This window comes from Erithacus rubecula (assembly GCF_903797595.1).
Source record: "Erithacus rubecula genome assembly, chromosome: 2".
Classification (NCBI taxonomy): domain Eukaryota; kingdom Metazoa; phylum Chordata; class Aves; order Passeriformes; family Muscicapidae; genus Erithacus; species Erithacus rubecula.
The window spans coordinates 886,991-909,362 of NC_136685.1; the positions used below are offsets into that span (position 1 = coordinate 886,991).

At 64.3% G+C, this 22,372-nt stretch overlaps 3 protein-coding genes across 3 annotated transcripts; 2 read left to right on the plus strand and 1 right to left on the minus strand.

Annotated features, from left to right (window-relative positions):
• Positions 1-6: 6 nt before the first annotated feature.
• On the plus strand, positions 7-2,439 carry ATRAID (all-trans retinoic acid induced differentiation factor). Its single transcript, XM_079298871.1, has 7 exons — positions 7-95; positions 485-615; positions 920-991; positions 1,711-1,782; positions 1,844-1,965; positions 2,054-2,154; positions 2,252-2,439. The coding sequence occupies exons 1-7, from the start codon at positions 9-11 to the stop codon at positions 2,354-2,356; spliced, it is 690 nt and encodes a 229-aa protein (XP_079154997.1). The 5' UTR covers positions 7-8; the 3' UTR covers positions 2,357-2,439.
• A 6,192-nt stretch (positions 2,440-8,631) lies between these two features.
• GTF3C2 (general transcription factor IIIC subunit 2) lies at positions 8,632-17,438 on the plus strand. Its single transcript, XM_079298347.1, has 18 exons — positions 8,632-8,857; positions 8,969-9,257; positions 10,011-10,305; positions 10,686-10,780; positions 11,052-11,129; positions 11,387-11,485; positions 11,697-11,924; positions 12,138-12,249; positions 12,335-12,452; positions 14,166-14,197; positions 14,385-14,514; positions 14,884-15,028; positions 15,268-15,429; positions 15,843-15,930; positions 16,050-16,178; positions 16,313-16,444; positions 16,640-16,747; positions 16,828-17,438. The coding sequence occupies exons 1-18, from the start codon at positions 8,725-8,727 to the stop codon at positions 17,032-17,034; spliced, it is 2,580 nt and encodes an 859-aa protein (XP_079154473.1). The 5' UTR covers positions 8,632-8,724; the 3' UTR covers positions 17,035-17,438.
• A 375-nt stretch (positions 17,439-17,813) lies between these two features.
• SLC30A3 (solute carrier family 30 member 3) lies at positions 17,814-22,173 on the minus strand. Its single transcript, XM_079298348.1, has 7 exons — positions 21,452-22,173; positions 19,918-20,306; positions 19,686-19,839; positions 19,083-19,287; positions 18,880-18,985; positions 18,225-18,359; positions 17,814-18,151 (listed from the first exon to the last, which is right to left on the minus strand). The coding sequence occupies exons 1-7, from the start codon at positions 21,532-21,534 to the stop codon at positions 18,006-18,008; spliced, it is 1,218 nt and encodes a 405-aa protein (XP_079154474.1). The 5' UTR covers positions 21,535-22,173; the 3' UTR covers positions 17,814-18,005.
• Positions 22,174-22,372: the final 199 nt, after the last annotated feature.

The window sequence follows — 22,372 nt, forward strand, 5'->3', positions numbered from 1 at the left end:
GCGCAGGGATGCTCGGGGCTGGCGGCGCCGTGCGCGGGGTCGCGCTGCTGCTGCTGCCGCTGCTGCTGCTGCCCCGGGCCGCCCGCGCGGCCGCGGTGAGCAACGGGGAACGGGGCCGGGGGCACGGAAAGCAGGGGAGGGACGAAAACGGGGGACTCCGGTGGGCAGAGGGTGTCACGGAGTAGAGGTGCCGAGAGGTCAGGGAGGGCCCGGATCGGGAGGTCCCGGGGGAAACCGAGGGTCGGTGAGACCCCGATCGGGGGTGTCCCGAGGTCGGGGGTACCCGGGTGTCAGGGAGCCGTGGGTTGGTTGCCCCAAGGCCGAGGAGGTTGACCTTTTTCGGACAGTGGCGGTACCGGGGGTTTGGTCGTGCCCGGGGTTCGGGGATACCCGGGGGTCACGGAACGCACGGGGGTCACGGGATGCGCGGGAATTTCAGGATGCCGCTGTGCCGGCGCCGCCTGTGACCCCTCGACCTCTCCAGGTGTGCGGGCTGTGCCCGGGGCCGCCGCGGAACGGCTCCATCGTGTCCCGGTTCTGTGAGTCCCGGGGCGGCACCGAGAGCGACGGGCGCTGCTGCCGGGAGCGGGGCCCGTCCCCGGGGCGGCTTCTGGGGTACGGGGGGCCCAGGGGAGGACGACAGTGCACAGGCTGGAGGCGAATCTGAGGTTCTGGGGGCGAATCTGGGGTGCTCTGAGGTGCTTGGGGGATGGAGGGTGCTGGGATGGGTTTTTGGGTTCACAGTGGTGTCAGGGGAATGGCGGGGCTGGGGAATACCTGGATGAAACATCTTGGGTGGTGGTGCAGGGGACCAGGTACAGGCAGGGGTCAGGATGGCTGCTGGGGTTCACAAGGGCATCAGGGAAAAGTGTGGGGGACAGACATGTTACTGTCTTCCCCAACCACTGCCCCTTCCCAGGCTGGACCTGAGCAACTGCTCCCTGCACAGTGTCCCCCCAGGACTGGCCGAGGCCACCACTGCCATCGTCCTGTGAGTTCCCCCAGGCCCCTGCAAGGAGCTGGGCTGGGCTGGGAGAGGGGCTGGGGGCAGGTTTGGTGGGACATTCCCATGGGCCCAGGCCAGCACAGCCATGCCCTGCTGGTCCCAGGGACAGTGGGCACTCTCTGCCCTCGTGGCAGGTGGTAACAGTCCACAGAGTCTGAACAAATGGAAACCACCTCATTTTAAAATGGGGAACCCTGGGACTTACCCAGGCAGCCTTACCCCTGCACCCAGTGGGAACATGGGACAGATCTTTCTGGAGTTCTGTCATGGTGGCACCATTGTCACACCCTCCAGTGAGGGCCTGTGCTGGCAGGTGAGAGGTAAGCCACATAGTCACATCTTGGCTTTTGCCACAGTCACACACCGTGTCCTTGTCCCCAGGTTGGAGAGACAGGAGTCAGGGAGGTGACTCATCTGGACTGCCACATCCAGGGCACAGGGCTCAGTGTGCAAATGAGCCCAGCGAGCTGTGGTGGCCCTCACCACAGGGCACCATGACACCTCAGCTCATCAGTGCTTCTGTTAATGACCAAGCAGTCCCTCTGCAGCTCTGCAGAGACCTTTGAGCCCTGGCTGTAGGGCTGCACTGCCAGGGGAGGGCTGTGGGTGATGGGAAGCTCCAGTGGTTGGGTGAGGTGCTGGGGTACCCCGGTGCCTGCCAGGCCAGGGGTGCTGGATGGCACTGAAGGTCTGTGTGCTCGCAGGGACCTGACTGAGAACCCGCTGACAGCTCTCCCTGACACTTCCTTCCTGGGCTTCATCCACCTGCAGAGCCTGTGAGTGCTGGGGGAGTGGGGCTGGGGTGGCGGCGGTGCCGGTGCTGAGCTCTGTCCCCAGAGCGGTGCCGCTGCCACTGGAGTGTCCAGGCGGGAGGGACGCCTGGCAGGACGTGACAGCGGACAGGAGCAGCCGGCTGTGCCACGGGCAGAGGAACCCCTGCAACAGCTCTGTGGAGCTCGGTATGGGGGGGCTGTGACCTGGCAGTGGGTGCGTGGGGCTGGCAGCGGGGTCTGGCCTTGGCCCCTGACCCCTGCTCTGCTCTGCCAGCCTGGCCATGTCCTGAAAACTCCGTGTGTGCCCCTGATGGCCCGGGGCTCATCCAGTGCCTCTGTGACAGTCCCTTCCATGGCTACAAGTGCCTGCGTGAGGTGAGTGCCTGTGGGACTGAGCCTGGCTCTGGCTGTGCCGTGGCCAGATCAGCAGGGGCTGTAGGGAGCGGTGCTGCTCACTCCTGGTCCCGGGCAGGGCACGTTCCCGATGCTTCTCTTTGGAGGAATCCTGGGCACCGCCACTGTGTCCCTGTCCCTGCTGCTGTGGGGCACCCAGCGGAGGAAGGCCAAGACTCCCTGAGCAGGACAGGGGTCGTGCCGGGGCTGGAAGCTCTGTGGCCTAGGAGGCTCTCGGGATCAATAAAGCTGCAAGTCCTCACTGTATGTCAGTCTGGTTCCTTCCGGGGGGAAGGGTGGGTGCACTGGGGGTCAGTAGAACCCACGGGAGGGGAGCCATGCAAAATCCCACAGAATCCCCGTGCTGACTACGTGCCGGACCCAAGGGGGCCGGGGCCGGGCCGTGCCTGCGCCGCCGCCTGCAGAACCGCCTCGACCCGGCAGGGGCGGAGCCTTGAGACCATCAGGGGCGTGTCTATGCAAATGAGACAGCGGCGCGCCGCATGCCGGGAAGAAAATACAGCGCGCTCTGCCGCTGTCCCCGCGCGTCCGCGGGCGCTGCGCGGGCCGGGCCGTGCGGAACGGGGCGCAGATTTTGGGCCCGGCTGGGAGCGGGGCCGGCGGGGCCGGGGTGGCGGTGGCTGTGTGTTGTGGAGGCGTGCGGCGGGCAGGGGCGGCGGGCGGTGGGAGTTGAGGTCATACTTACCTGGCAGGGGAGACACCATGATCAGGCAGGTGGTTTTCCCAGGGCGAGGCTCATCCCTTGCACTCCGGGTGTGCTGACCCCTGCGATTTCCCCAAATGCGGGAAACTCGACTGCATAATTTGTGGTAGTGGGGGACTGCGTTCGCGCTCGCCCCTGGTTTTACTGTCAAAGGAAAGATATCAAGAAGCAGAAGCTCCACACAGCGCTGAGTGCGCTCCCCCGGAGTGATCCCGGGGTTTGCTGATCTCCCGTGTATATTTTGCAGGCGCAAGAACAAACACATCTTTCTGCTCTCGGGGCGTTCCGCTCTGCCCTCCCGGGCCCGTCGCTGTCCCGTGTCTCCGGTTGCACAGGCGGCCTCGGGCTCGGCCGGTGTGAGCCGGGCAGCGCTCCCCGGGCGGGACCGGCAGCTCCTCGCCCCTTCCCGAGCGAGGACTCGTTACACCGGGTGTTTCCCTGCTCCTGCAGACACGGCCTGGGACAGGCCGGGACCATCCCGGCTCCAAAGGCAGCAGCCCAGAGGCCCCTTTAGGGATCCGCCGGCCAATTCCTGCAGGGAATAGGGATACGTGTCCGGGCACCGGCAGCGCCTTTTCGGAGAGAGGACCTGGGATGCCCCTGAGCCCCGGCTATTCTCGAGCTGCGCACCGAGAGCACGGCCGGAGCTGCTTTCCCGTCCTGCCGGAGAATCCCAGACCCGTCCCGGATCCCACGGCTGCCGTGTCCCTCGGGCCGGGCTCGCTGCAGGGCCGGGCTGTCCGCTGGGCTCCGTCACACGGCGAGCGGCGACAGAAACCGCATCACCGAGGGGAACGAGCCCCGCCAGGCAACTCAACCTTTCCTTTGACAGTAAAACCAGGGGAGAGCGCGAACGCAGTCCCCCACTACCACAAATTATGCAGTCGAGTTTCCCGCATTTGGGGAAATCGCAGGGGTCAGCACACCCGGAGTGCAAGGGATGAGCCTCGCCCTGGGAAAACCACCTGCCTGATCATGGTGTCTCCCCTGCCAGGTAAGTATGACCTCAACTCCCACCGCCCGCCGCCCCTGCCCGCCGCACGCCTCCACAACACACAGCCACCGCCACCCCGGCCCCGCCGGCCCCGCTCCCAGCCGGGCCCAAAATCTGCGCCCCGTTCCGCACGGCCCGGCCCGCGCAGCGCCCGCGGACGCGCGGGGACAGCGGCAGAGCGCGCTGTATTTTCTTCCCGGCATGCGCCGCGCCGCTGTCTCATTTGCATAGACACGCCTCTGTCTCTCCCTGGGCCCCGCCCCCTCCCCGCGCTGATCCCCCCGCCCCGGGTGCGGCTCTTTCCCCCCGCTCGGGCCCGGTTCTGCTCCGCTCAGTGGCCCGTGGGTCGGTGGTCGCCATCTCCCCCTTCCGGAACTGCCTTTCCCCGGGTCCTGCCCGGTGCTGCCGCTGCCCCTCCCGGTGCCTCCCGTCCAGACTGTCCGTTCCTCTCGGGCTTCTCTTTTCCCTGAGACAGAAGATCAGCCGAGTGTTCGGCGCTGAGGAGAGCTGCTCGGTCACGAGTGTCTGTCTGCAGCTCCTGATGAACAACTGAAAAACCTGCACAGTTTCATTCAAAACTCGAGAGACCATTTCCCGCTTTGCGCTGCTTTTTCCCGCCCGGAGGCAGCACAAGGTGCCGCTGCTCAGCCCCAGGGACACGAGAGCAGAGGATTTCAGAGCCGGCACCGCACGGCGCGCCTGGGTCTGCGCCGAGGCCAGAAGGGCAGCGGGATTTGGGACAGCCCAGGGACAGCAGCAGGCTGGGCTCGGTTCAGTTCCTGTAACTCTTGCACCGCTCTATCCCCATGGTTTAGGCTCTTCTCTGGGGGATGAGAGGGGTAAATTCCAATTGGCAAAACCCAGACTCTAAGAAAGAGCCTGTTACCGTTTCCAGTCCTCCTTGGGCCTCTCCTCGTTTCGGGCTTGGTCTTTTCTTACCGGCTGCGCTCCCCGTTTCAGTTCAGCTTTTGGCAGACTCAGGTTTCTCTCGTGCCCCAGGATTCCCAAAGCCAAAGCAGAGGCACGAGTGCACCTCAAACTTCACCGAGCGTTTCCTTTTCTTCACCCAGGTTTCCCTGGGTGGGTGGGCAGGGCTGCACTCTCCATGCACTTTCCAGAGGAATATGCAAATTGGGCCGAGCGCTCTGGAGAAGTTAATTGTGCGTTTAACTTGCACAGCAAACCCTGCCTGAGTAATGGCAAAGGGCGCTGGGGCACGTGGAGAAAGCCATGGGGTCACTTTGCCTTCCCAGCCCCGAATTCCATGGGCTGTAAAACGGCCCGAGGGATTTCCTGCCCTGAGGGATTTCCTCCCACTGCAGCACCAACAGCGACCTTTCCTTTCGCTCCAAGGTCCCTTACAGCCAGTAACTGCGGAACGAGATATTCCAGTGTCCACTGGGGAATCCCCGCTGCCGTTCCCTGGCTTAACTGGAACCAAAGGATTGCCCGGGGAAGGGGGAGATGTTCCGGTCCCCTTCAGTCCGGCCCGATTTCTTCCTCTTCTGATTTTTCCATTGTCCCTGTTCAGCCCATCCTGCCTGCAACCCACACCTGCTACTTTTGGAGGGCCAATCCCAGTTCAGGACCTTGTCCCCAAAATGCACCTCGCCTTCTGCCTCTTTGCTGCCCCTGACAACAGATCTGGTCATTTCTTTTGGCTCTTCTCCTTCTCTTCTGCCTGTTCCCATCACTACAGGCATCCCTTGGGAAAGAACCATCCTCTCTGCTCCTTGTCTTTTCTGGAGTTTCTTTCCTCTACCTGGCACGGACTGCAGCGAGCCTCGTGTTAAACAGCAGCGTGCTTCCTTCCCTTGCCGGGCCTCGATCTGTTTGGGATCCGGATCTGATTGGGATTGGGATCCGTTTGGGATCTGGTTCAACTTGGGATCGGGATCTCTTTGGGATCTGTGTTCGTTTGGGATCTGAGTCCCTTTGGGAATCTGTGTCTGTTTGAGATCTGGATCTGTTTTAGGTTCAAATACCTTTGGGATCTGGATCTCTTTGGGATCGGGATCCCTTTGGGATCTGTGTCCGTTTGGGATCTGTGTCCATTTGGGATCGGGATCTCTTTGGGATCTGTGTCCATTTGGGATCGGGATCTCTTCGGAAGGATCCGGAGGGGCGCTGGACGCTCCCGGAGCCGCCAGGGGGCGCTGCGCCGAGTCTCGCGGCAGGAGGCGGGGTTTGGAGAAGGGGCGTGGTCATGCAAATTACACCGGTTAGGGGCGTGGCCGTGCAGGAAGAATGATTATCTATGCAAATGAGACAGCGGCGCGGCGCATGCCGGGAAGAAAATACACCGCGCTCTGCCGCTGTCCCCGCGCGTCCGCGGGCGCTGCGCGGGCCGGGCCGTGCGGAACGGGGCGCAGATTTTGGGCCCGGCTGGGAGCGGGGCCGGCGAGGCCGGGGTGGCGGTGGCTGTGTGTTGTGGAGGCGTGCGGCGGGCAGGGGCGGCGGGCGGTGGGAGTTGAGGTCATACTTACCTGGCAGGGGAGACACCATGATCAGGCAGGTGGTTTTCCCAGGGCGAGGCTCATCCCTTGCACTCCGGGTGTGCTGACCCCTGCGATTTCCCCAAATGCGGGAAACTCGACTGCATAATTTGTGGTAGTGGGGGACTGCGTTCGCGCTCTCCCCTGGTTTCGTATGTTTTAAAGACAGACTCAAAGAAATAATTTAGGAGATGAGTACAGAAGGTTTTTCGCGGCGATTGACGTGCTGTTCAAGTTTTTTGTTGGGTGCTCTCGGTGACCGTCTCGCTCTGCTGTCCTCTCCCGTCGCTTTCCGGTGTCCGTGCAGAAGCGGCAGAGGAGCGCAGCCCCCCGGGAGCAGCGGGGCTCCTCCGGGGCTCTGCGGGCCGGGCAGCGCTGCAGCTGCGGCGCACTGCGAGACTCGCGTTTGCGTTTGCGGAACGCTCCGACGGCGGGACGGGAGGAGGGGAGAGATTTCGTCCAGCTCGGGTTTGGGCACCTGATGCAGAGAAAACAAATAGAACTCAGCCACCGCTTTGGATGCTTGTTGGGCAGGTATTGATTACGGCACGCCGGACACGAGGGATAACTCCTCGCCGTGGTTATGAGAGGGAAGATGTGCGCTAATGTTTTTACAAATAATTTGAAGAGTGAAGGTATGGGTATTCCCGTCTTTGAAAAGGGTCTTAATGTCTTTGCTAACTTTGGGCAGCACGTTTGTTACTGGGCCCAGACAGTTTGGCTCCTGATCCAGGGTTTGCACGAGTCTGATCTTCTGTACCTTGAGGTAAAATAGTTTCAAGAGGGAGTATGTAGTGGGAGGTTCGGGAAGGCTGTACATTCCTGGTACCTCAGCCAACGGGCAACGTGCAGCCGGGAATTTAGGATAAAAGGAGGCTGCACCCTCCCAAATCCTGAGAGAAAACTCCGCGGCCATGTGCCCCAGTGAACTTAGATTTTATTCTAATAAAGTTGAAGAACTCCGTTTTGGACATAACCGTCTGGCGTTTGTGGATTTTCCTGACAAAGCTTTTTCCCTTATTTAGCGTTACAGCATGTTAATTTATTTATATTCTAAGACATCATTTAGATTGTCTTAATGCTTTTCATAACTTCGCCTTCCCATTTTGAGTTATTTCATGGTCCCTGCTGTTACCTTGTATCACAAACAGTTCATTACATTGTTGCTAATGGTCATTCCAAAGCTGTTTTACCTTGGCTTCTGGTCAACTTTTTCTTGGCAGCTCCTCTTTTCTCATTAGCCGACCCTCCTCCGCCGCGGGTCAGCGCCGAGTTGCCTCTCTAAGTCGAGGCAAGAGAAAATCGCAAGGACTTTATCCACAACAGCGCTCCTGTCATCTGTGGACATTGTACATATGTTTGCCAGTAGGGCCAGAAAATCATGCAATCCAAAGTAGTTGATTTTTTAAAGTTTTTATTGCTTTTTGTAACTTTTTGTAGCTCCTTTTTCGTAGTATTTTTGCATTTTTGTAATTTTTACATGCTTTAATGATCATTACATATTTGATAAATAAGAGAGCAGCGAGGGACGTAGGGCAGTCACAAGCCAGTTAGGTAACTGACAGCGAGTAGGGACAGGGCTTATTATTATAACGAGTCAATTACCACCTGATTTGGATCAATTTACCGGATTTGTCCCAGGTGGATGGGCCACCTATACTAATACTAACCCGGAAAAGGAACAGAGAGTATTTATATGTACTCGAAATAAATATCACGTAACAATCCACCTTTCCTAAATCAAAATTCCATCCCCCCAAGCTGCCGCATTTCCTGCGCTTAGCTAAACACTCACATCTTTCCTTTGATAGTAAAACCAGGGGAGAGCGCGAACGCAGTCCCCCACTACCACAAATTATGCAGTCGAGTTTCCCGCATTTGGGGAAATCGCAGGGGTCAGCACACCCGGAGTGCAAGGGATGAGCCTCGCCCTGGGAAAACCACCTGCCTGATCATGGTGTCTCCCCTGCCAGGTAAGTATGACCTCAACTCCCACCGCCCGCCGCCCCTGCCCGCCGCACGCCTCCACAACACACAGCCACCGCCACCCCGGCCCCGCCGGCCCCGCTCCCAGCCGGGCCCAAAATCTGCGCCCCGTTCCGCACGGCCCGGCCCGCGCAGCGCCCGCGGACGCGCGGGGACAGCGGCAGAGCGCGGTGTATTTTCTTCCCGGCATGCGCCGCGCCGCTGTCTCATTTGCATAGACACGCCCCTCGAGACTCGTCTCGTGGCCCACTCCACACCCGTCGAGTCCTTTTGACGTCATCACTCTGCCGTGCCCGGTTCCGGTTCGGTGCTGTGGCGCGGCCCGCACCGGGCGGCGGCGCTGGGAGCCCCGAATGGCGTCAGGCGCCGCCCGCGGGCCGCCGTGCCGGCAGCGGAGTGTGCGGGAGCGGCCGGGACGGCGATCGGGTTCTGGCGGGCGCAGCCGGAGCCGGAGCGGGGAGCGGGAGGGTGAACGGAGAGTTCTCCGTATGTACCGCGAGCGCGGCGGGGGCGCTCCCCGGGCACGAGGCGGTGCCGCCGCGCTCGTAGCCAGGGGTCTTGCCGCGTCCCGGCGCTGATTGCGGTGTTTCGCGGCAGGGGAGGAGCTGCCGGGCGGCGATGCGGGCCGTGCGGATGGAGCAGCGGCTGCCCCGTGCCCCGGGAAACCGGGCGGGCCGGCGGAGGCGCGCGGAGAGAGCTCGGCCAACGGGGCCGTGCCGGCGCCGCGGGCCGCGGGGAAGCGCGGCGGGAAGGGCCAGGCCGAGGTGCTGCTGCTGGAGCTGGCGCAGGCCCCGGAGCCGCTCCGCGTGGAAAAGGGAACCGGGAGCGGCGGGGACGGCCCGGACACCCCGCGCGGCGGGCGGCCCAAGCGCAGGGCGGCCAAAGTGTAAGTGATGCTGGAATCGGGGCGCCTGGGCTCCGAGACGCGGGAGATGGGCATGTTCAGATAAGAAAAGGCGCCAGGGAGACCGCAGAGCCTCCCACGGTGCCTAAAGGGTAATAAAAAAATTGTGGAGGGTCTTTGGGCAAAGGCCTGTAGGGACAGAACACAAGGGAATGGCTTCCCGCCGTGAGAGCTAGATGGGATGTTGGGAAGAAATCCTTTCCTTTGAGCGTGGTGAGGTGGTGCAGGGTGCCCGGAGAAGCTGTGGCTGCCCCATCCCTGGAATTTTCCCAGGCCGGGTTGGATGGGCCTTGGAGCGCCCTGGTGGAGTGGAAGTGTCCCTGCTCGTGGCAGGAGTTGGAACTGGATGAGCTTTGGAGTGTCTTCCAACCCAAACCGCTCCCTGGGTCCGTGATTCCGCGGTCTCTGTCTCCCCAGAGCATCTCAGTGTTTTTCCTGTAGGACTTTTTCCCATGTTGGTGGGATGCACTGGTTCCTCACAGACCGATCCTTTCCCACTTCAGGGAATGTGTTTGGATCCAGGAGCAGGGCAGGGAGTGGCAGGAGGAATTTCCTTGGCTCCTGACAGAGCAGGAGGAGCTTTTTGGTGGTAGCAGGGCAAGCTGCAGGGAGGTCAGGGCGGGAGGAGGTTGTGCCCAGCTGGAGCAGGGTGAGCGCCCAGCCCGGGGCAGGGAGGCGGCTGTCCCGCCCCGTGCCGTGCTGCTGCTCACCTGCAGGCGCTGCCTGGTGTTGCAGGGCTCTGCTGTACCTGCAGGAGCTGGCGGAGGAGCTGATGCCCCCGTGCCAGCCCCCCGCTGCAGCCGAGGGGCTGCCCGAGCCCGAGCACGGCCGGAGGAAGCGCCGCGGCCGCAGGAGGAAGGGGGAGGAGGCGGACAGCGATGATCCCGCCCAGGATGCGGACTTCGTGCCCTCGCAGGAGGGGCTGCGGGCAGAGGAGGAGGAGGAGGGCAGCGACACGCTGTTCAGTGAGGCGTCGGAGCCGGAGCTGGAGGCACCGCGGGGGCACGGCGGCAGGATGGCAGCCTCAGGGGTGAGGGCAGGGCTCTGCCTGGCTCCCTTCTTGCCGTGCCCCAGCACCAGCTCCACGTGCCTGTGCTGCCCCAAGTGCCCCTGCTGCCAGGGCAGCACAGCTGGGCAGGGGTGGCACATGGGGCAGCTCCAGGTGAGGGCTGGTGGGGACGGGAGCAGGGACAGGTCCTCTGGGAGAGGAAGCAAGGCCTGCGCTCCTGCTGGAGCAGGGGGAGGTGGAGGCAGGTCCTGAGGGGCTCCTGCAAGCGGGGCTGTGAGTCTCCAGCCCAGTGTGGCACGCTGGCAGTGGCTGGGGAGGGCTCTGTTCTCAGGGACTGTCATGGTTCCCATTGGGACAGGTGGGTCCCCCAGGGCTGGCTCTGAGTCTGCTCTTGTGCCCAGAGATCCAAGCCCCAGTGCCGAGGCCTCGCCCCCAACGGCTTCCACAACTCCATCATGGCCCCAGTGGAGAAGAGCTCCAGCCTTACCTGCAGCCTGTGAGTTGGGGCTCGGGGTGCTGGAGGCTCAGGGGGACTGCAGGGAGCAGCGGGTGTGTTCTGGGACCATCACTGGCCCAGAGGGAGCAGTGCTGTTGGGAATGTCAGTATATGGGATGGGGCACAGGGCAAAGGGTGCAAAGGGCAGGGTGCAAAGGGCAGGGGCTGTGCTGCAGGAGGGGAGGCTGTGCCACAGGATGCAGCTGGGGGGGTTGCTCGTGCTGTGAGGAGAGGGCTGGATGCCACGGCTGAGTTCTGGCGTGCCCTGCAGGAGGGAGCAGAAGCACTCACAGTGGGAGTTCCCTGACTGGATCCCAGTGGCACACAGGTGGACGTGTCTCTCTGACAGGTACCGTGGGAGCAGGGAGGGAGCAGGGCCAAAGGAAAAACGGGCAGGTCCCAGCAGTGTCTGGGGTGACCAGGGGGTTGGGGGGCTGTGCTCCCCCGCCCCTCTGTGTGTCTGCTGTGGGCTTTGGGGGTCCCTTGGATTTGGCTGTGGAGCAGCATGGCCAGCAGCAGGGCCTGCCAGGCTGTGTGGGGCTGTGCTGGGGTGGCTGGGGTGACTGGGTGAGGGTGGGAGGTCTCCTCTCACTTGTGCCTGCACAGCGAGGCTGCCCCGTACCTGCCAGCAGAGGAGAAGTCTGCCCTGTTCTCCATTCAGCGTGAGGGCATCAAGGATGATGGTGCCTTGTACAGGTTAAACAGGTGTGTGCTTGGGTGCCTGCAGGCCCAGCAGGTGTCTGTTGCCTGTCAGGCTGTCCCCCTCCTAGTGTGGCAGTGGCTGTCAGGGTGTCCCCAGGCCTGTCTGGGGCCCGGGTTGCATCCCTGGGTTGGGCAGCCAGCCCGTGCTGTGCCCTGAGTCCCACCAGCCCCTGCCCCAGCTCTGCAGAAGCCTTCACCCCTCTCCCACCCGCAGGTTCAGCTCTCTGCAGCCCCACCCGGAGCGCCTGGATCTTTCCTTCTTCGTGGGCGGCCCGGTGTGGGCGCTGGAGTGGTGCCCCACCCCGGAGGGCTCTGCAGCCCCCCAGTACGTGGCCGTGTCCTGCCACAGGAGCATGGAGGAGACACACAGCGTGTCTGGGCTTCACTCGGGCCCTGCTCTCCTGCAGATCTGGGACCTGGGCGTGCTGCACACAGAGCAGGGGTGAGTGCCTGGCTCTGGGGCCTGCCTAGATCTCGTGTCCCTCCGTGGCTGTGTGGGTGGTGAGACTTGTCCTCTCCCAGAGCCGCCAGCCACAGCCTGACCCCCGAGGAAGTTGTGCTGGTGGCCAGCCGTGCTGGTGGTGTACACTGGTGTGTTTTGGAGCTGCTGGGCACCAGCTGCTGTGTTACTCATGGCTAAACTCCCCCCCCACAGCTCTCCCAGCAAAGCCAGCTTGGCCTATGCCATCGCTGCTGACTACGGCTGCGTGTGGGACATGAAGTTCTGCCCCAGCGGTGCCTGGGAGCCGCCCGCTGCAGCCCGGACGGTGAGCGCTGCTCGGGGGCTGCCTTGGCTCCCAGGGGTGCTCCTGAGGGGTGACCCCACGCCTGAGCCCGTCTGTCCATCCCCAGCACCCGCAGATGAGCCGGCTGGGCCTGCTGGCTGCCGCCTTCTCGGATGGCAGGGTGGTGGTGTACGCCTTGCCGCACCCTGGGGCCCTGCAGCACGCCAAGACAACCCAGGTAAAAGGTAGGAAGAGCCACACCGCCGAGCAGGGGCGTCCTGGCCCTCCTCCCCCTGTGCCAGGGTGGGGCTGCCAGCCCTGGCTGGGCAGTGCTGTCTGTAGGAGCCTGCTGTGCTGGGGAGCTGCCAGCAGGACTGTGCCCCAGCCTGGGAGCTGCATGGTGGGGACCTGAGCCCACCTGATCCCCAGGATCAGGACCCTGCTGTCCCCAGCCTGGCTCTGTCAGGGTACAGTGTGGGATCCAAGGGTGCTTGTTGGTGTTGGGAGCCTGCTTTGAGTGCTCTTGTGCCCAGAGATCCAAACCCCAGTGTCAGGATCTTCCTTCCAACAGCTTCCACAATTCCTGCTGGAATTCCAGTGGAGGAATCCCATCCTTACCCACAGCCTGTGTGAGCAGAGGCCATGTGCAAAGTGCAGCTTTGGTTCCATCTCAGGGAATACTGCAGCAGCCTGGCTGGACTGTAGCTCCTGGGGAGAGCAGCCCCCAAAATCTGGGCACTGGGAGGGGCTCTCAGCAGTGTCACTGCAGCCATGGCAGGGTGCAGGGTGTGGTGCAGCCACAGAGCTTGTCCCCATCCCTTGCCCATGTCCCTGCTGCCAGGGCTGCTCCCTCAGTCTGCCTGAGGACAGGAGTGCTGGCAGCTCGGGCTGATGGTGCCTGTAATGGGCTGCAGCGGCGCAGAGCAGGATTGATGGCAGCGCGCAGCTGTGGGCGCTCAGCCGTGGCCACAGGCAGCACCTCCCTGCTGACAATGGCAAATGGGCTGCCTGTGGCCCCCCCTGCTCTCTGGCTGTGGCTGAGGCTGGCTGGGCCGTGCTGCAGCCCCTGCCCAGGCTGTGTGATGCAGCCCCTGCAGCTCCTGCTGGCGCCCGGCGCGTCCGCGGCTGCAGCAGCGCTGACGGTCACTGTGCCCCACAGTCACCAGGCTGTGGGGACAGGCCCTGCTGGGAGCTGCCAAACTGGGGTGGCTGTGCTGGCTGTCCCTGGGGCACTGGGCACCCCCAGCCGTGTTCCTGCAGAGCTGGGGCTGCTCTCTGTGCTGCGCCACAGCTGTGCTGGGGGAGATGCACAGCTCCTCCTTATCTCCACCCATGGCTGCCTCACTGCAGGCTGTGACGTGCCTGTCTGGTGCTCACTGTGCTGGAGGACAGCCCCACACTGGGGGTCAGGGACCTCAGGCCCCAGGCATGTGGGATGGGATCCCCACAGCACTGATGGGTGTTGCTGGTGGGGGGTTTCTGTGGTAGACAGAGCTGGTGCTTGGTGGTCCTGTGGGTATCCTGCCCTGAGCTGTTGGGTGTAGGGTCTCTGCAGCCTGCCCTCCCCAGGAGTGCTGCCTGGCTGCTCCAGTCCTGCATGGCTGCTCTCTGCCTTCCTGGAGCGGTCAGAGTCAGGTCTGGCCCCTGTGTGTCACTGTGTCACTTTGGCTTTGGTGCTGGCCATGGTGGGGCAGGAGCACATTGTCTCTGCCTGTGGCACGTTCCAGGGGCTGCTTCCTCCAACACACAGGCAGGCCTGGCTCATGGGGTCCTGCTGCTGCCAGTTTGCTCCTCCATGTGCTTCAGTTCCTGCTGTGCTGGGGACACTGCTCCAGGGGAATGGCAGGACAGGGACTGGGAGCCCTGGCCAGGGCCGTGAGAAGCTGCAATCCTGGCTCCAGGCAGGGAGTTCCCAGGACAGCTAATGCCTGCCCTGACCCCCTTCTGCTCTCTTCTAGATGGGTCCCTCCACAAGCACCTGATCTGCAAGGTCAGTGTTCCCTGTCAGGGCTGGCACCTGGCGAGCCCCCCAGCCGGTGCAGGTGGCACAGCTTGGGGAGCCAAGGCACCTGCAGAGTGTTGGAGGGGCAGAGCAGTGTCGTGCTCCCACCCCAGGCATCCTGGGCGTGCAGGGCACCGGTGCCAGCTGTGACCCAGGGCTCTCCCTTGGCCCCCAGGTGCAGTGCATTGCCACACTTCAGGTGGGCTCCATCCAGGCAGGTAATGCATCTGAGTGTGGACAGTGCTTCAGTCTCTCCTGGATGCCTTCCAAGCCCCACCACCACCTGGCAGCAGGGTTTTATGATGGTGAGTCTCTTTCCATACCCTGTGGCAGCAGTGGGGAGCTGCCCTCTCCCTGGCAGAGACTCTGCAGCCTTGTGCTGATCCTCAGCTGGTGCTGGAACCTCTGCCCAGCCCTGGGTCAGGGGAAGGCTTCTCTGGGTTGGCTGTTGTCATTCTGGTGTACTGGTTGTTTCTGTGTCTCTGGGCTTATCCACACTTGTTGAACTTGCCTGGATGGAATTTTTTGCTGGGTTTGCAGTGATCCACAGTCTGCTTGGAGCCCCAGCTCCAGCCTGGCCACCATGTCCTGTGGCCCTGCCTGTGCCGCTGCTGGTCCCCCACTGAGGCAGCTGTGCCATTGGCAGGGCCTCATGGACAGCAGTCTCTCCACAGGCACTGTGGCAGTGTGGAACCTGCTCACCAAGTCCCTGCTGCAGTGCGTGCCCCAGCCTGACGCCTCCCTCAAGCTCTACCCCTTCCGGTGCTTTCTAGCCCACGACCACGCAGTCAGGAGCATTGAGTGGTGCAAGGCTGACAGGTGAGGGCAGGAGCAGGCACAGTGCTGCCAGGAGAGGAGCTTGCTCCTGCAGGAGAAGGTGCTTTGTCCAGAAGGGCTTGGGAGGCCACGGTGCCAATGGCACTTGGCCCTCTGCAGCACCCAAGGGGTTGGGCTGGGCTTCCCAGGGCAGGGCAGTTGAGCCAGAGCAGTGCTGGGGTGCTGGGGTGGGGCACAGCTCTGTGCTGGGCTCTCAGTGCTGCCTTTCTCCTGCTTTGCAGCAACTTCCTGGTCACGGTCGGCAGCGATCGCAAGATCAAGTTCTGGGACCTGCGTCGGCTCTACGAGCCCATCAACAGCATCAAGCGCTTCCTGAGCACCGAGGTGGCCTGGCTGCTGCCCTACAACGGCATCACTGTGGCCCAGGACAACTGCTATGCCCCGTGAGTGCTGGGGCCAGGCCTGCTCCAGCTTCCCAGGGGCTGCTCTGGCTTCCCCCTCCCTGGGACTGTCCAGCTGTGCCATGGCAGAGGCAAGCTTTGCGTGGTTTTGGTCACACTGCAGCAGCAGAATGAGATCCCCTCTGCCATGCCACCCTGAGGCACAGGCAGGATGGGCCAGGGGATGTTGCCTGGACTGGGCAACAGGTGTGCTGCTAAAGAGGTTTGGGGTCTCAGGGAGTTCTTGGCCTGTGGGAGCTGCCTTGAGCTGCCTCTTGGCTCTATAATGTGCTGCTAGAGCAAGAACAGCCCCCTGACCTTGGGCCAGTTCTGTGGGGGGTGTGCTGTGCCTGGTTCTTGCATTCCTGGTGACAGCAGTCAGGCATCCCCTGCCTCACTGTGTCCCTTCCCCACAGGTACGGGCTCTGCGGGATCCACTACATCGATGCTGGCTACCTGGGCTTCAAGGCCTATTTTGTGGCCCCTCGCAAGGGCACCGTGTGGGTAAGGGCCGGTGGGGGGCTCAGCACCGTGTGGGGCGCAGGGCCTGCGGGGGGGCTGGCACTGCCGGGCTGGGCCTGGTGGGAGCCCCGTGCCCTCCCTGCAGCCCTCTGTCCCTGCAGAGCATCTCTGGCTCGGACTGGCTGAACACAGTGGCTGCGGGTGACATCACCGGCGAGCTGGTGGCGGCGGTGCTGCCCGACCTGGCTGTCAACCCCCTCAACGTCAAGCGCTCCTCGGACCGCAGATTTGTAAGAGACCATTGCTCCTGGCACACAGGGCTGCTGGGGAGCAGGGGGACGCAGCAAAAACGTCCTGGCCCCACCTGTCCCCGTCCCTGTCAGGATCTCTGTGTGCCCTGCCCTGAGCCCGCTCTCACCCACAGCCAGTGTACAAAGCTGACCTGCTGCCACACAGCCCTGACGGGCCTGAGCGCTCCGAGCAGGCACTGCCGAGGACCCACTGCTACAGTGAGATGGTGGCCAGGAGCTACATCCGATTCCAGGACACGGACCTGGTAGGAGAGGATGGGGGCAGCCAGGGTCCAGCCCGTGAGCAGGGCTGGTGGGGCTGTGGCTGGGCAGTGGGGCAGGGCCAGGAGGTGCTGCTGGGGCGCTGGGACAGCCCCTTGGCTCAGGCAGGGCTGAGATCATGGTGCAGGCGATGCTGCTGCCTCGGGCCCGCAGCCCAAGGTGGTGCCACCACTTTGCAGCGCAGCTTCCAGAACTTGCCCAGCCGGGAGCCCATGCGCCGCATGCACACGCAGGAGCTGAAGGCAGAGCTGAGCCTCGACCGCCTGCAGATGGAGGCCCTGCACAAGGTGGGCCTGCAGGCTGAGCCCCAGCCCCAGCTCTGCTCTGGGGGCAGAGCCCTCCCTTGTGAACTCCTCTCTTCCCACAGGTGCGCTTCAGCCCCAACCTGGACTCGCAGGGCTGGCTGGTGTCGGGCGGGCAGGCGGGCATCGTGCGGGCACACTGCCTGGCAGGGCTGGCCTCGGCCGTGGGCCACCAGCTGCTCCCAGAGTGCCAGGCCCGCTTCAGCCTCCTCTATGGGGACACACACAGCTGCCCTGGCCCCCCTGAGCACTCGCTGCTGCCAGCAGAGTAGGAGTGTCAGTCCCTCAGGCTGCTGCCGTGTGCTCGCCCTGGGCAGGGCTTGGGGCTGTGAGCCCTCTCAGTGCTGCTTTCCCGACGGGTGTCTGCTGCAGGAGGGGCAGCTGCTCCCAGCCATTCCCTGGGACGGTCTGGACGCTTGTCCTCATCCTCTGGGCCTGGAAGGGTCCGTCTGTTTGGTTTGAGCTGGGCAGGGGTGGTGGGACTGTGCTTGTCCCAGGGCTGAGCTGTGGGTCTGACCCTGTGGAAGCGCCCGTGGGCTCCACCAGCATGGAGCTGTGCTTGTGCTGGCCTCCATCCCCAGTGTGTGCCTGAGGGCAGCCAGGGGGCCAGGAGCTGTGGAGTCGCTCACATTGAGCTTGTGTTCAGCTGTGCAGAATAAATGTGGTTGGTTTTGTATGGCTGTGGTGGTACCAGCACTGGGGCGTGACTGTAGGGGCCCACCCCCAACCACCATTCCCTCCCCATGCCCCTCTGTCTGCTACACTGCTGCTGTTGCTCCAACACATTTATTGGCACCGCTGCTGGCACAGATGGACAGATGAACACCAGGGGCACAGGCACAACTCAGCAGAGGGAATGGATCAAGGCCAGGCACAGCAGGATTCAGATGGAGCCCAGGCAGCAGCTTGGGGGGCTGGGGCCAAGGCCAGGTCTGAGGTCCCCTATGGGGGATGTCCCTTCCTGCCAGGACAGACAGGCTCCCCAAGGAATGGGTGGTAGGGCAGGATTTTCACCTCCTCAGGAACTGTGGCACAGCAGGGAGTAGAGGATCCCAGGGACGCCCTGTGCTCCACAGGCCAGGCCGTGTGTCCATCCCCCAGGACACCGCACTGGAGTCACCCCAGGGCCCCGCAGCTGTGGGGTGGGTTTAGGGGGAATGGGCTCTCAAGCACTGCCCTGCTCTAGCACAAGGAGCTGGGCCCAGGGCCACGTCCAGCCCAATGCAGCAGCAGGTGGGGGGTCTCAGGTTTGGGGGTCTTGGCAGTGGGGACAACCTGCTGTGTCCTCCCGGTGCTGCTCCACCTGTACCGTGCACGAGGCAAAGCCAAACCTGCTCTGGAGCCGGGCAGTGACCTCCTGCAGCACCATCTCGGTGTCAGCGCTGGCATCTAGGAGCAGCAGGCAGGGAGTCATTGCTGCCATGGCCAGTGGCCCCCGGCCGTGCCCTGTGTGCTCACTCACCCACGGCCACGTGCACCGACACGGCGGGGTGGCTCAGCGACAGCGCCCACAGGTGCAGGTCATGGACACCCCGCACCCCGCTGGTCCCCAGCAGCTCCTCCTTCACTGCATCAAACTCCAGCCCCTGCGGCGTCCCTGCCAGCACCACCTGCTCGCAGGGCCACCCTTGGGCCCCCTGCCAGCACCACCCGCTCGCAGGGCCACCCTTGGGCCCCCTGCCAGCACCACCCGCTCGCAGGGCCACCCTTGGGCCCCCTGCCAGCACCACCCGCTCGCAGGGCCACCCTTGGGCCACCTGCCAGCACCACCCGCTCGCAGGGCCACCCTTGGGCCCCCTGCCAGCACCACCCGCTCGCAGGGCCACCCTTGGGCCCAGCCATGGCACCCAACTGGCTGGGGGCTCCCAGTGGAAGCCTCTGGGGCTGGGGGCTTCCCCAGGGGAGCCAGGTTGGGCATGGTGGCTTTGGGGTGAGATAGGCACCTTGGGGCCAATGCACCTGGCTGGAGTGGAGAGGAGGGAGTGGGGGGATTCAGGTGGGGCAGGGGAAGGACCGAGGACATGAGCTGCCCCGTGGGTAAGGTGCTATGCAGATGCAGCTCCAGGAGCTCCTGTGCCCACCTCTGTGGCCTCGCACGCCTCTCACTCACTGCTCACCTTCCATGAGGACCCTGAGGACATCTCTGAGGATCGTGATGGTGGAGCCGAGGACGAAGACCGAGAAGAAGAGGGTGCTGATGGGGTCTGCAATCTTGCACTGGGGCTGCAGAGAGCGGGGTCTGGGTGAGGCTGGGGGCAGAGCCCACATGGCACCCTGTGTGGGACTGGGAGAGCTGCTCCCACAGGCAGCATTGGGGCACCTTGAAGTAGATGATGGTGGCAGCCACGAGGACACTGATGCTCTGCAGCAGATCACCCACCACGTGTACGAAGGCTGCTCGCACACTGGTGCTGCCGGGCAGGGGGCTGCGGCTGGGCTGGCAGGACACAGAGCTCTCCAGCCTCTCGTAGGCCCCTGTGCCATGGCCATGGCCAGCAGGGGACTGGTGCAGGATATAGGCCATGCTGGGAAGAGCAGGGCTGGCTCAGTGCCACACTGACAGGGCATGGGGGCCCTACTTGGGCACAGGCAGTCACACCTGGGTCTTAGGACAGTGGGAGGAGAGGGGCTGGGGTGCAATGGGGCTGGAAGGTGTGCAGGAACAGGGCAGGGGTCTGGTCCTCGGGCTCATGACGGGGCTTGGGAGGCGCTGCTTGGGGGGCCAGGGAATGTGGGGTGTGGGGATGTAGGACTGGAATCACTGATTATATGGGGCACAAGGAAGTGGGGGAGGCAGTGGCCATGGACACAAAGCTGGTGCACAGGGACATAAAGTGACCTGGGGGCACGGCTGGGGTTCTTGGGGTTCCAGGGGCAGAGGTGGGGCAGGACTCAGGCTGATGGAGCCCCACATGGGACATACACCAGATTGACGCCGACGGCGCAGGCGGATGTGGCCAGCATGGCTCGCGCCTCGATCTCGTAGTCATTGCTGATGATGCGGGCGGCCGCCAGGTATACGAGGGCCGCAGTCACCACCCAGATAGACAGGACAGAGGCCAGTGCACCCAGCGTCTCTGCGGGACGAGACCGTCAGCACCCAGCCCGGCCTGGAGGCCCCGTGGAGCCCTGCGGGGCCGCGCCCCTCAGCTCACCCGAGCGGTGCCAGCCGAAGGTCATGGTCTTGGTGGGCGGGCGGTTGGAGACCCAGAGGGAGAAGAGGCTGACGGACATGCTGCCCACGTCTGCCAGCAGGTGGGCTGCGTCCGTCATGATGGCCAGGCTGTGTGCCAGGTACCCGCCTGCGGGCACAGAGCAGCTGGCACCCCGCTCCCCGCAGCAGCCCCCCGCCCCGGCCCCGCCGCGGGTACCTATCACCTCCCCGACCATGAAGAGGCAGCAGACGGCGCAGGCGATACTCAGCTGCTGGCGGGCCTGGAGCCTGCCCTGCGCAGGGCTGGGGGTCGGGGGCCGGCAGCGGCAGCGGGGATCTGGAACCGGGGACGCCGCCGGTGCCGAAGGATCCCGAGAGCCTGTGAAGAGACTGGGGGCGGGGGTCACCGCCGGCCACCTCGGCTCGGGGGCTCCTGCCCAGAACCCCGAGAGTCCTGCTACCTCCCGGTGCTATGCAGCCAGGCGGTCGGGAACCCCCCCGCAGCGGGACGAGCAGCCACGCAGGCAGGAGGAGGCGGCGGCACGGGGCTCCCGCCGGAACCGGAGCCGGGACCGGCCCGGGGACCCGCGGGGAGGTGCGGGTGGCAGCGAGGGGTTGCGCCTGGGGCCAGGCTGCGGGACGGGCCGGCGGAGACGTGAGGCGTGGGGAAGAGGCGGCGGGGGCCGAGGTCCTGCTGCGTGGGGCGGCAGTGCGGGAGCGGGGATGGACAGCCCGGCGCGACGGGGGCGAATGGATGGACGGTACCGGTGTGGGCGGGTGATGGATGGATGGTACCGGTGTGCGTGGGTGACGTTTGGGCGCGGATAGGTGCGGGACGGACACCCGAGGGAGAAGCGAGGCGGTCGCACGGTGGGGCTGGTTCCGCTTGAGCGGAGGTGCCGGTGACACGGTGAACGTGCCGGTGGCGGGCTGACGGTCAGGGCTGGCGCGGGGACTGCGGAGGTGCCGGCGTCCGTGTCGGATGGATGGAGGCACGGGGGCGGGCGGGAAGGGACGTGCCGGGGGTGCCGGTGTCGCGGGTGGGGGTGGGCGGGTGCCGGAGGAGCTGGGGGCGATGGAGGGGGCAGGGATGGGGGGCGAGCAGGTGCCGGCAGCGCGGGTGCGGGAGGACCGAGGGTTGCAGATGCGGGGGATAATGGAGGTGGCGGTGCGAGGAATTGCTGGGGGCCATGGGAGGTGACGGGCTGCCGGGGGTGGCGGTGCCAGGGTAATGGGGGTATTGATGATAGAGGTGCTGGTGCCGGCAATGGGGTTGTCGAGACCACGGTGTGCCGGTGGGGATGGAAGTGCCGGTGGTGACTGGGATGTCGGAGGTGTCGGGGCAATGCGGGTGCCAGTGATGGGAGTGCCGGTGATGGAAGTGCCGTCGGTGCCGGAGGCGCCGGTGATGGGGTTGTGCTGGCGGTGGTGGGGATGCCGGGGTGATGGGATGCCAGGCGGTGGGTGCCGGTGATGGGTGAGCCAGAGGTGCCCGAGATGGATGCCGGGGCGATGATTGCCGGTGCCGGCGGTACCTCTTGAGGCGCAGGCTGCCGTCGGCGCGGCCGCCCCGAGGGCTGACCAGGCGGGCGCTCTCGGTGCCGGTCGGGGGCTCCATCCCGGGAGTGAGCGGCACCGCGGGCACCGGCACCGACGAGTCCCGCCCCTGCCGTGACTCCACCCCTCCCGCGGGCCCCGCCCCGCCGCCTGTCCGGGCTCCGGGCGGGGGCGTCCGCGGCGGGGCGCGGGGCTGCTCGGGGTCCGCGCTCCGGTGGATCTCCAGGCAAATACGTGGGAGGTGTTTGTAAGGAGAAGCGCTTCGGGGCAGGGCTCATCCTCACCCCTTGTCCCTGGGCAGGCGATACACAGCCCCTCCTGGAAGCCGTCTGAGCACGGGAAGGACGGGGGGGAGCTGAAGAGAAGGCGGCACGGTGTCACCGGCGGGGATCGTGCCTGACCATTCCGATCACCTTCTGCGGTGAAATGCCGCACAAGGGAAGTGCAGGGGACAGTGTCTGCCCGGGCTGCAGGAAGGCTTTTGACACTGTACTCCTTGGGATCCTCCGAGACAAGTGTTGGGAGCATGGGCTGCATGAGGCGGAGGAGCTGCGCTGAGCAAGGTCTGTATGGCCGAGACCAGAGCAGGGTGTTCAGCGGCCAGTAACGATCAGTGTACCCCGGGTTAATACCGAGACCAGTCCCGCCTATCGCCGCCTTTGGGGACCCGGAGGCCAGGCAGCACGGTGACAGATGACACGGACCGGGAAGGGTTGGCTTCACCCGTGCTGCTCCATAGTGAGGAGGGATTCGGAATGCGCTGCAGAGACGAGGGGTAGGAGCCTGGGCAGGATCAGCCGGGTCCTGACCTGGGAGAACAATCCCAGGACGGGCAGCCCGCTGGGAAGCAGCTCCGCAGAAAGGCTCCAGCGATCCTGGGAGACACCGAGTTGGCCATG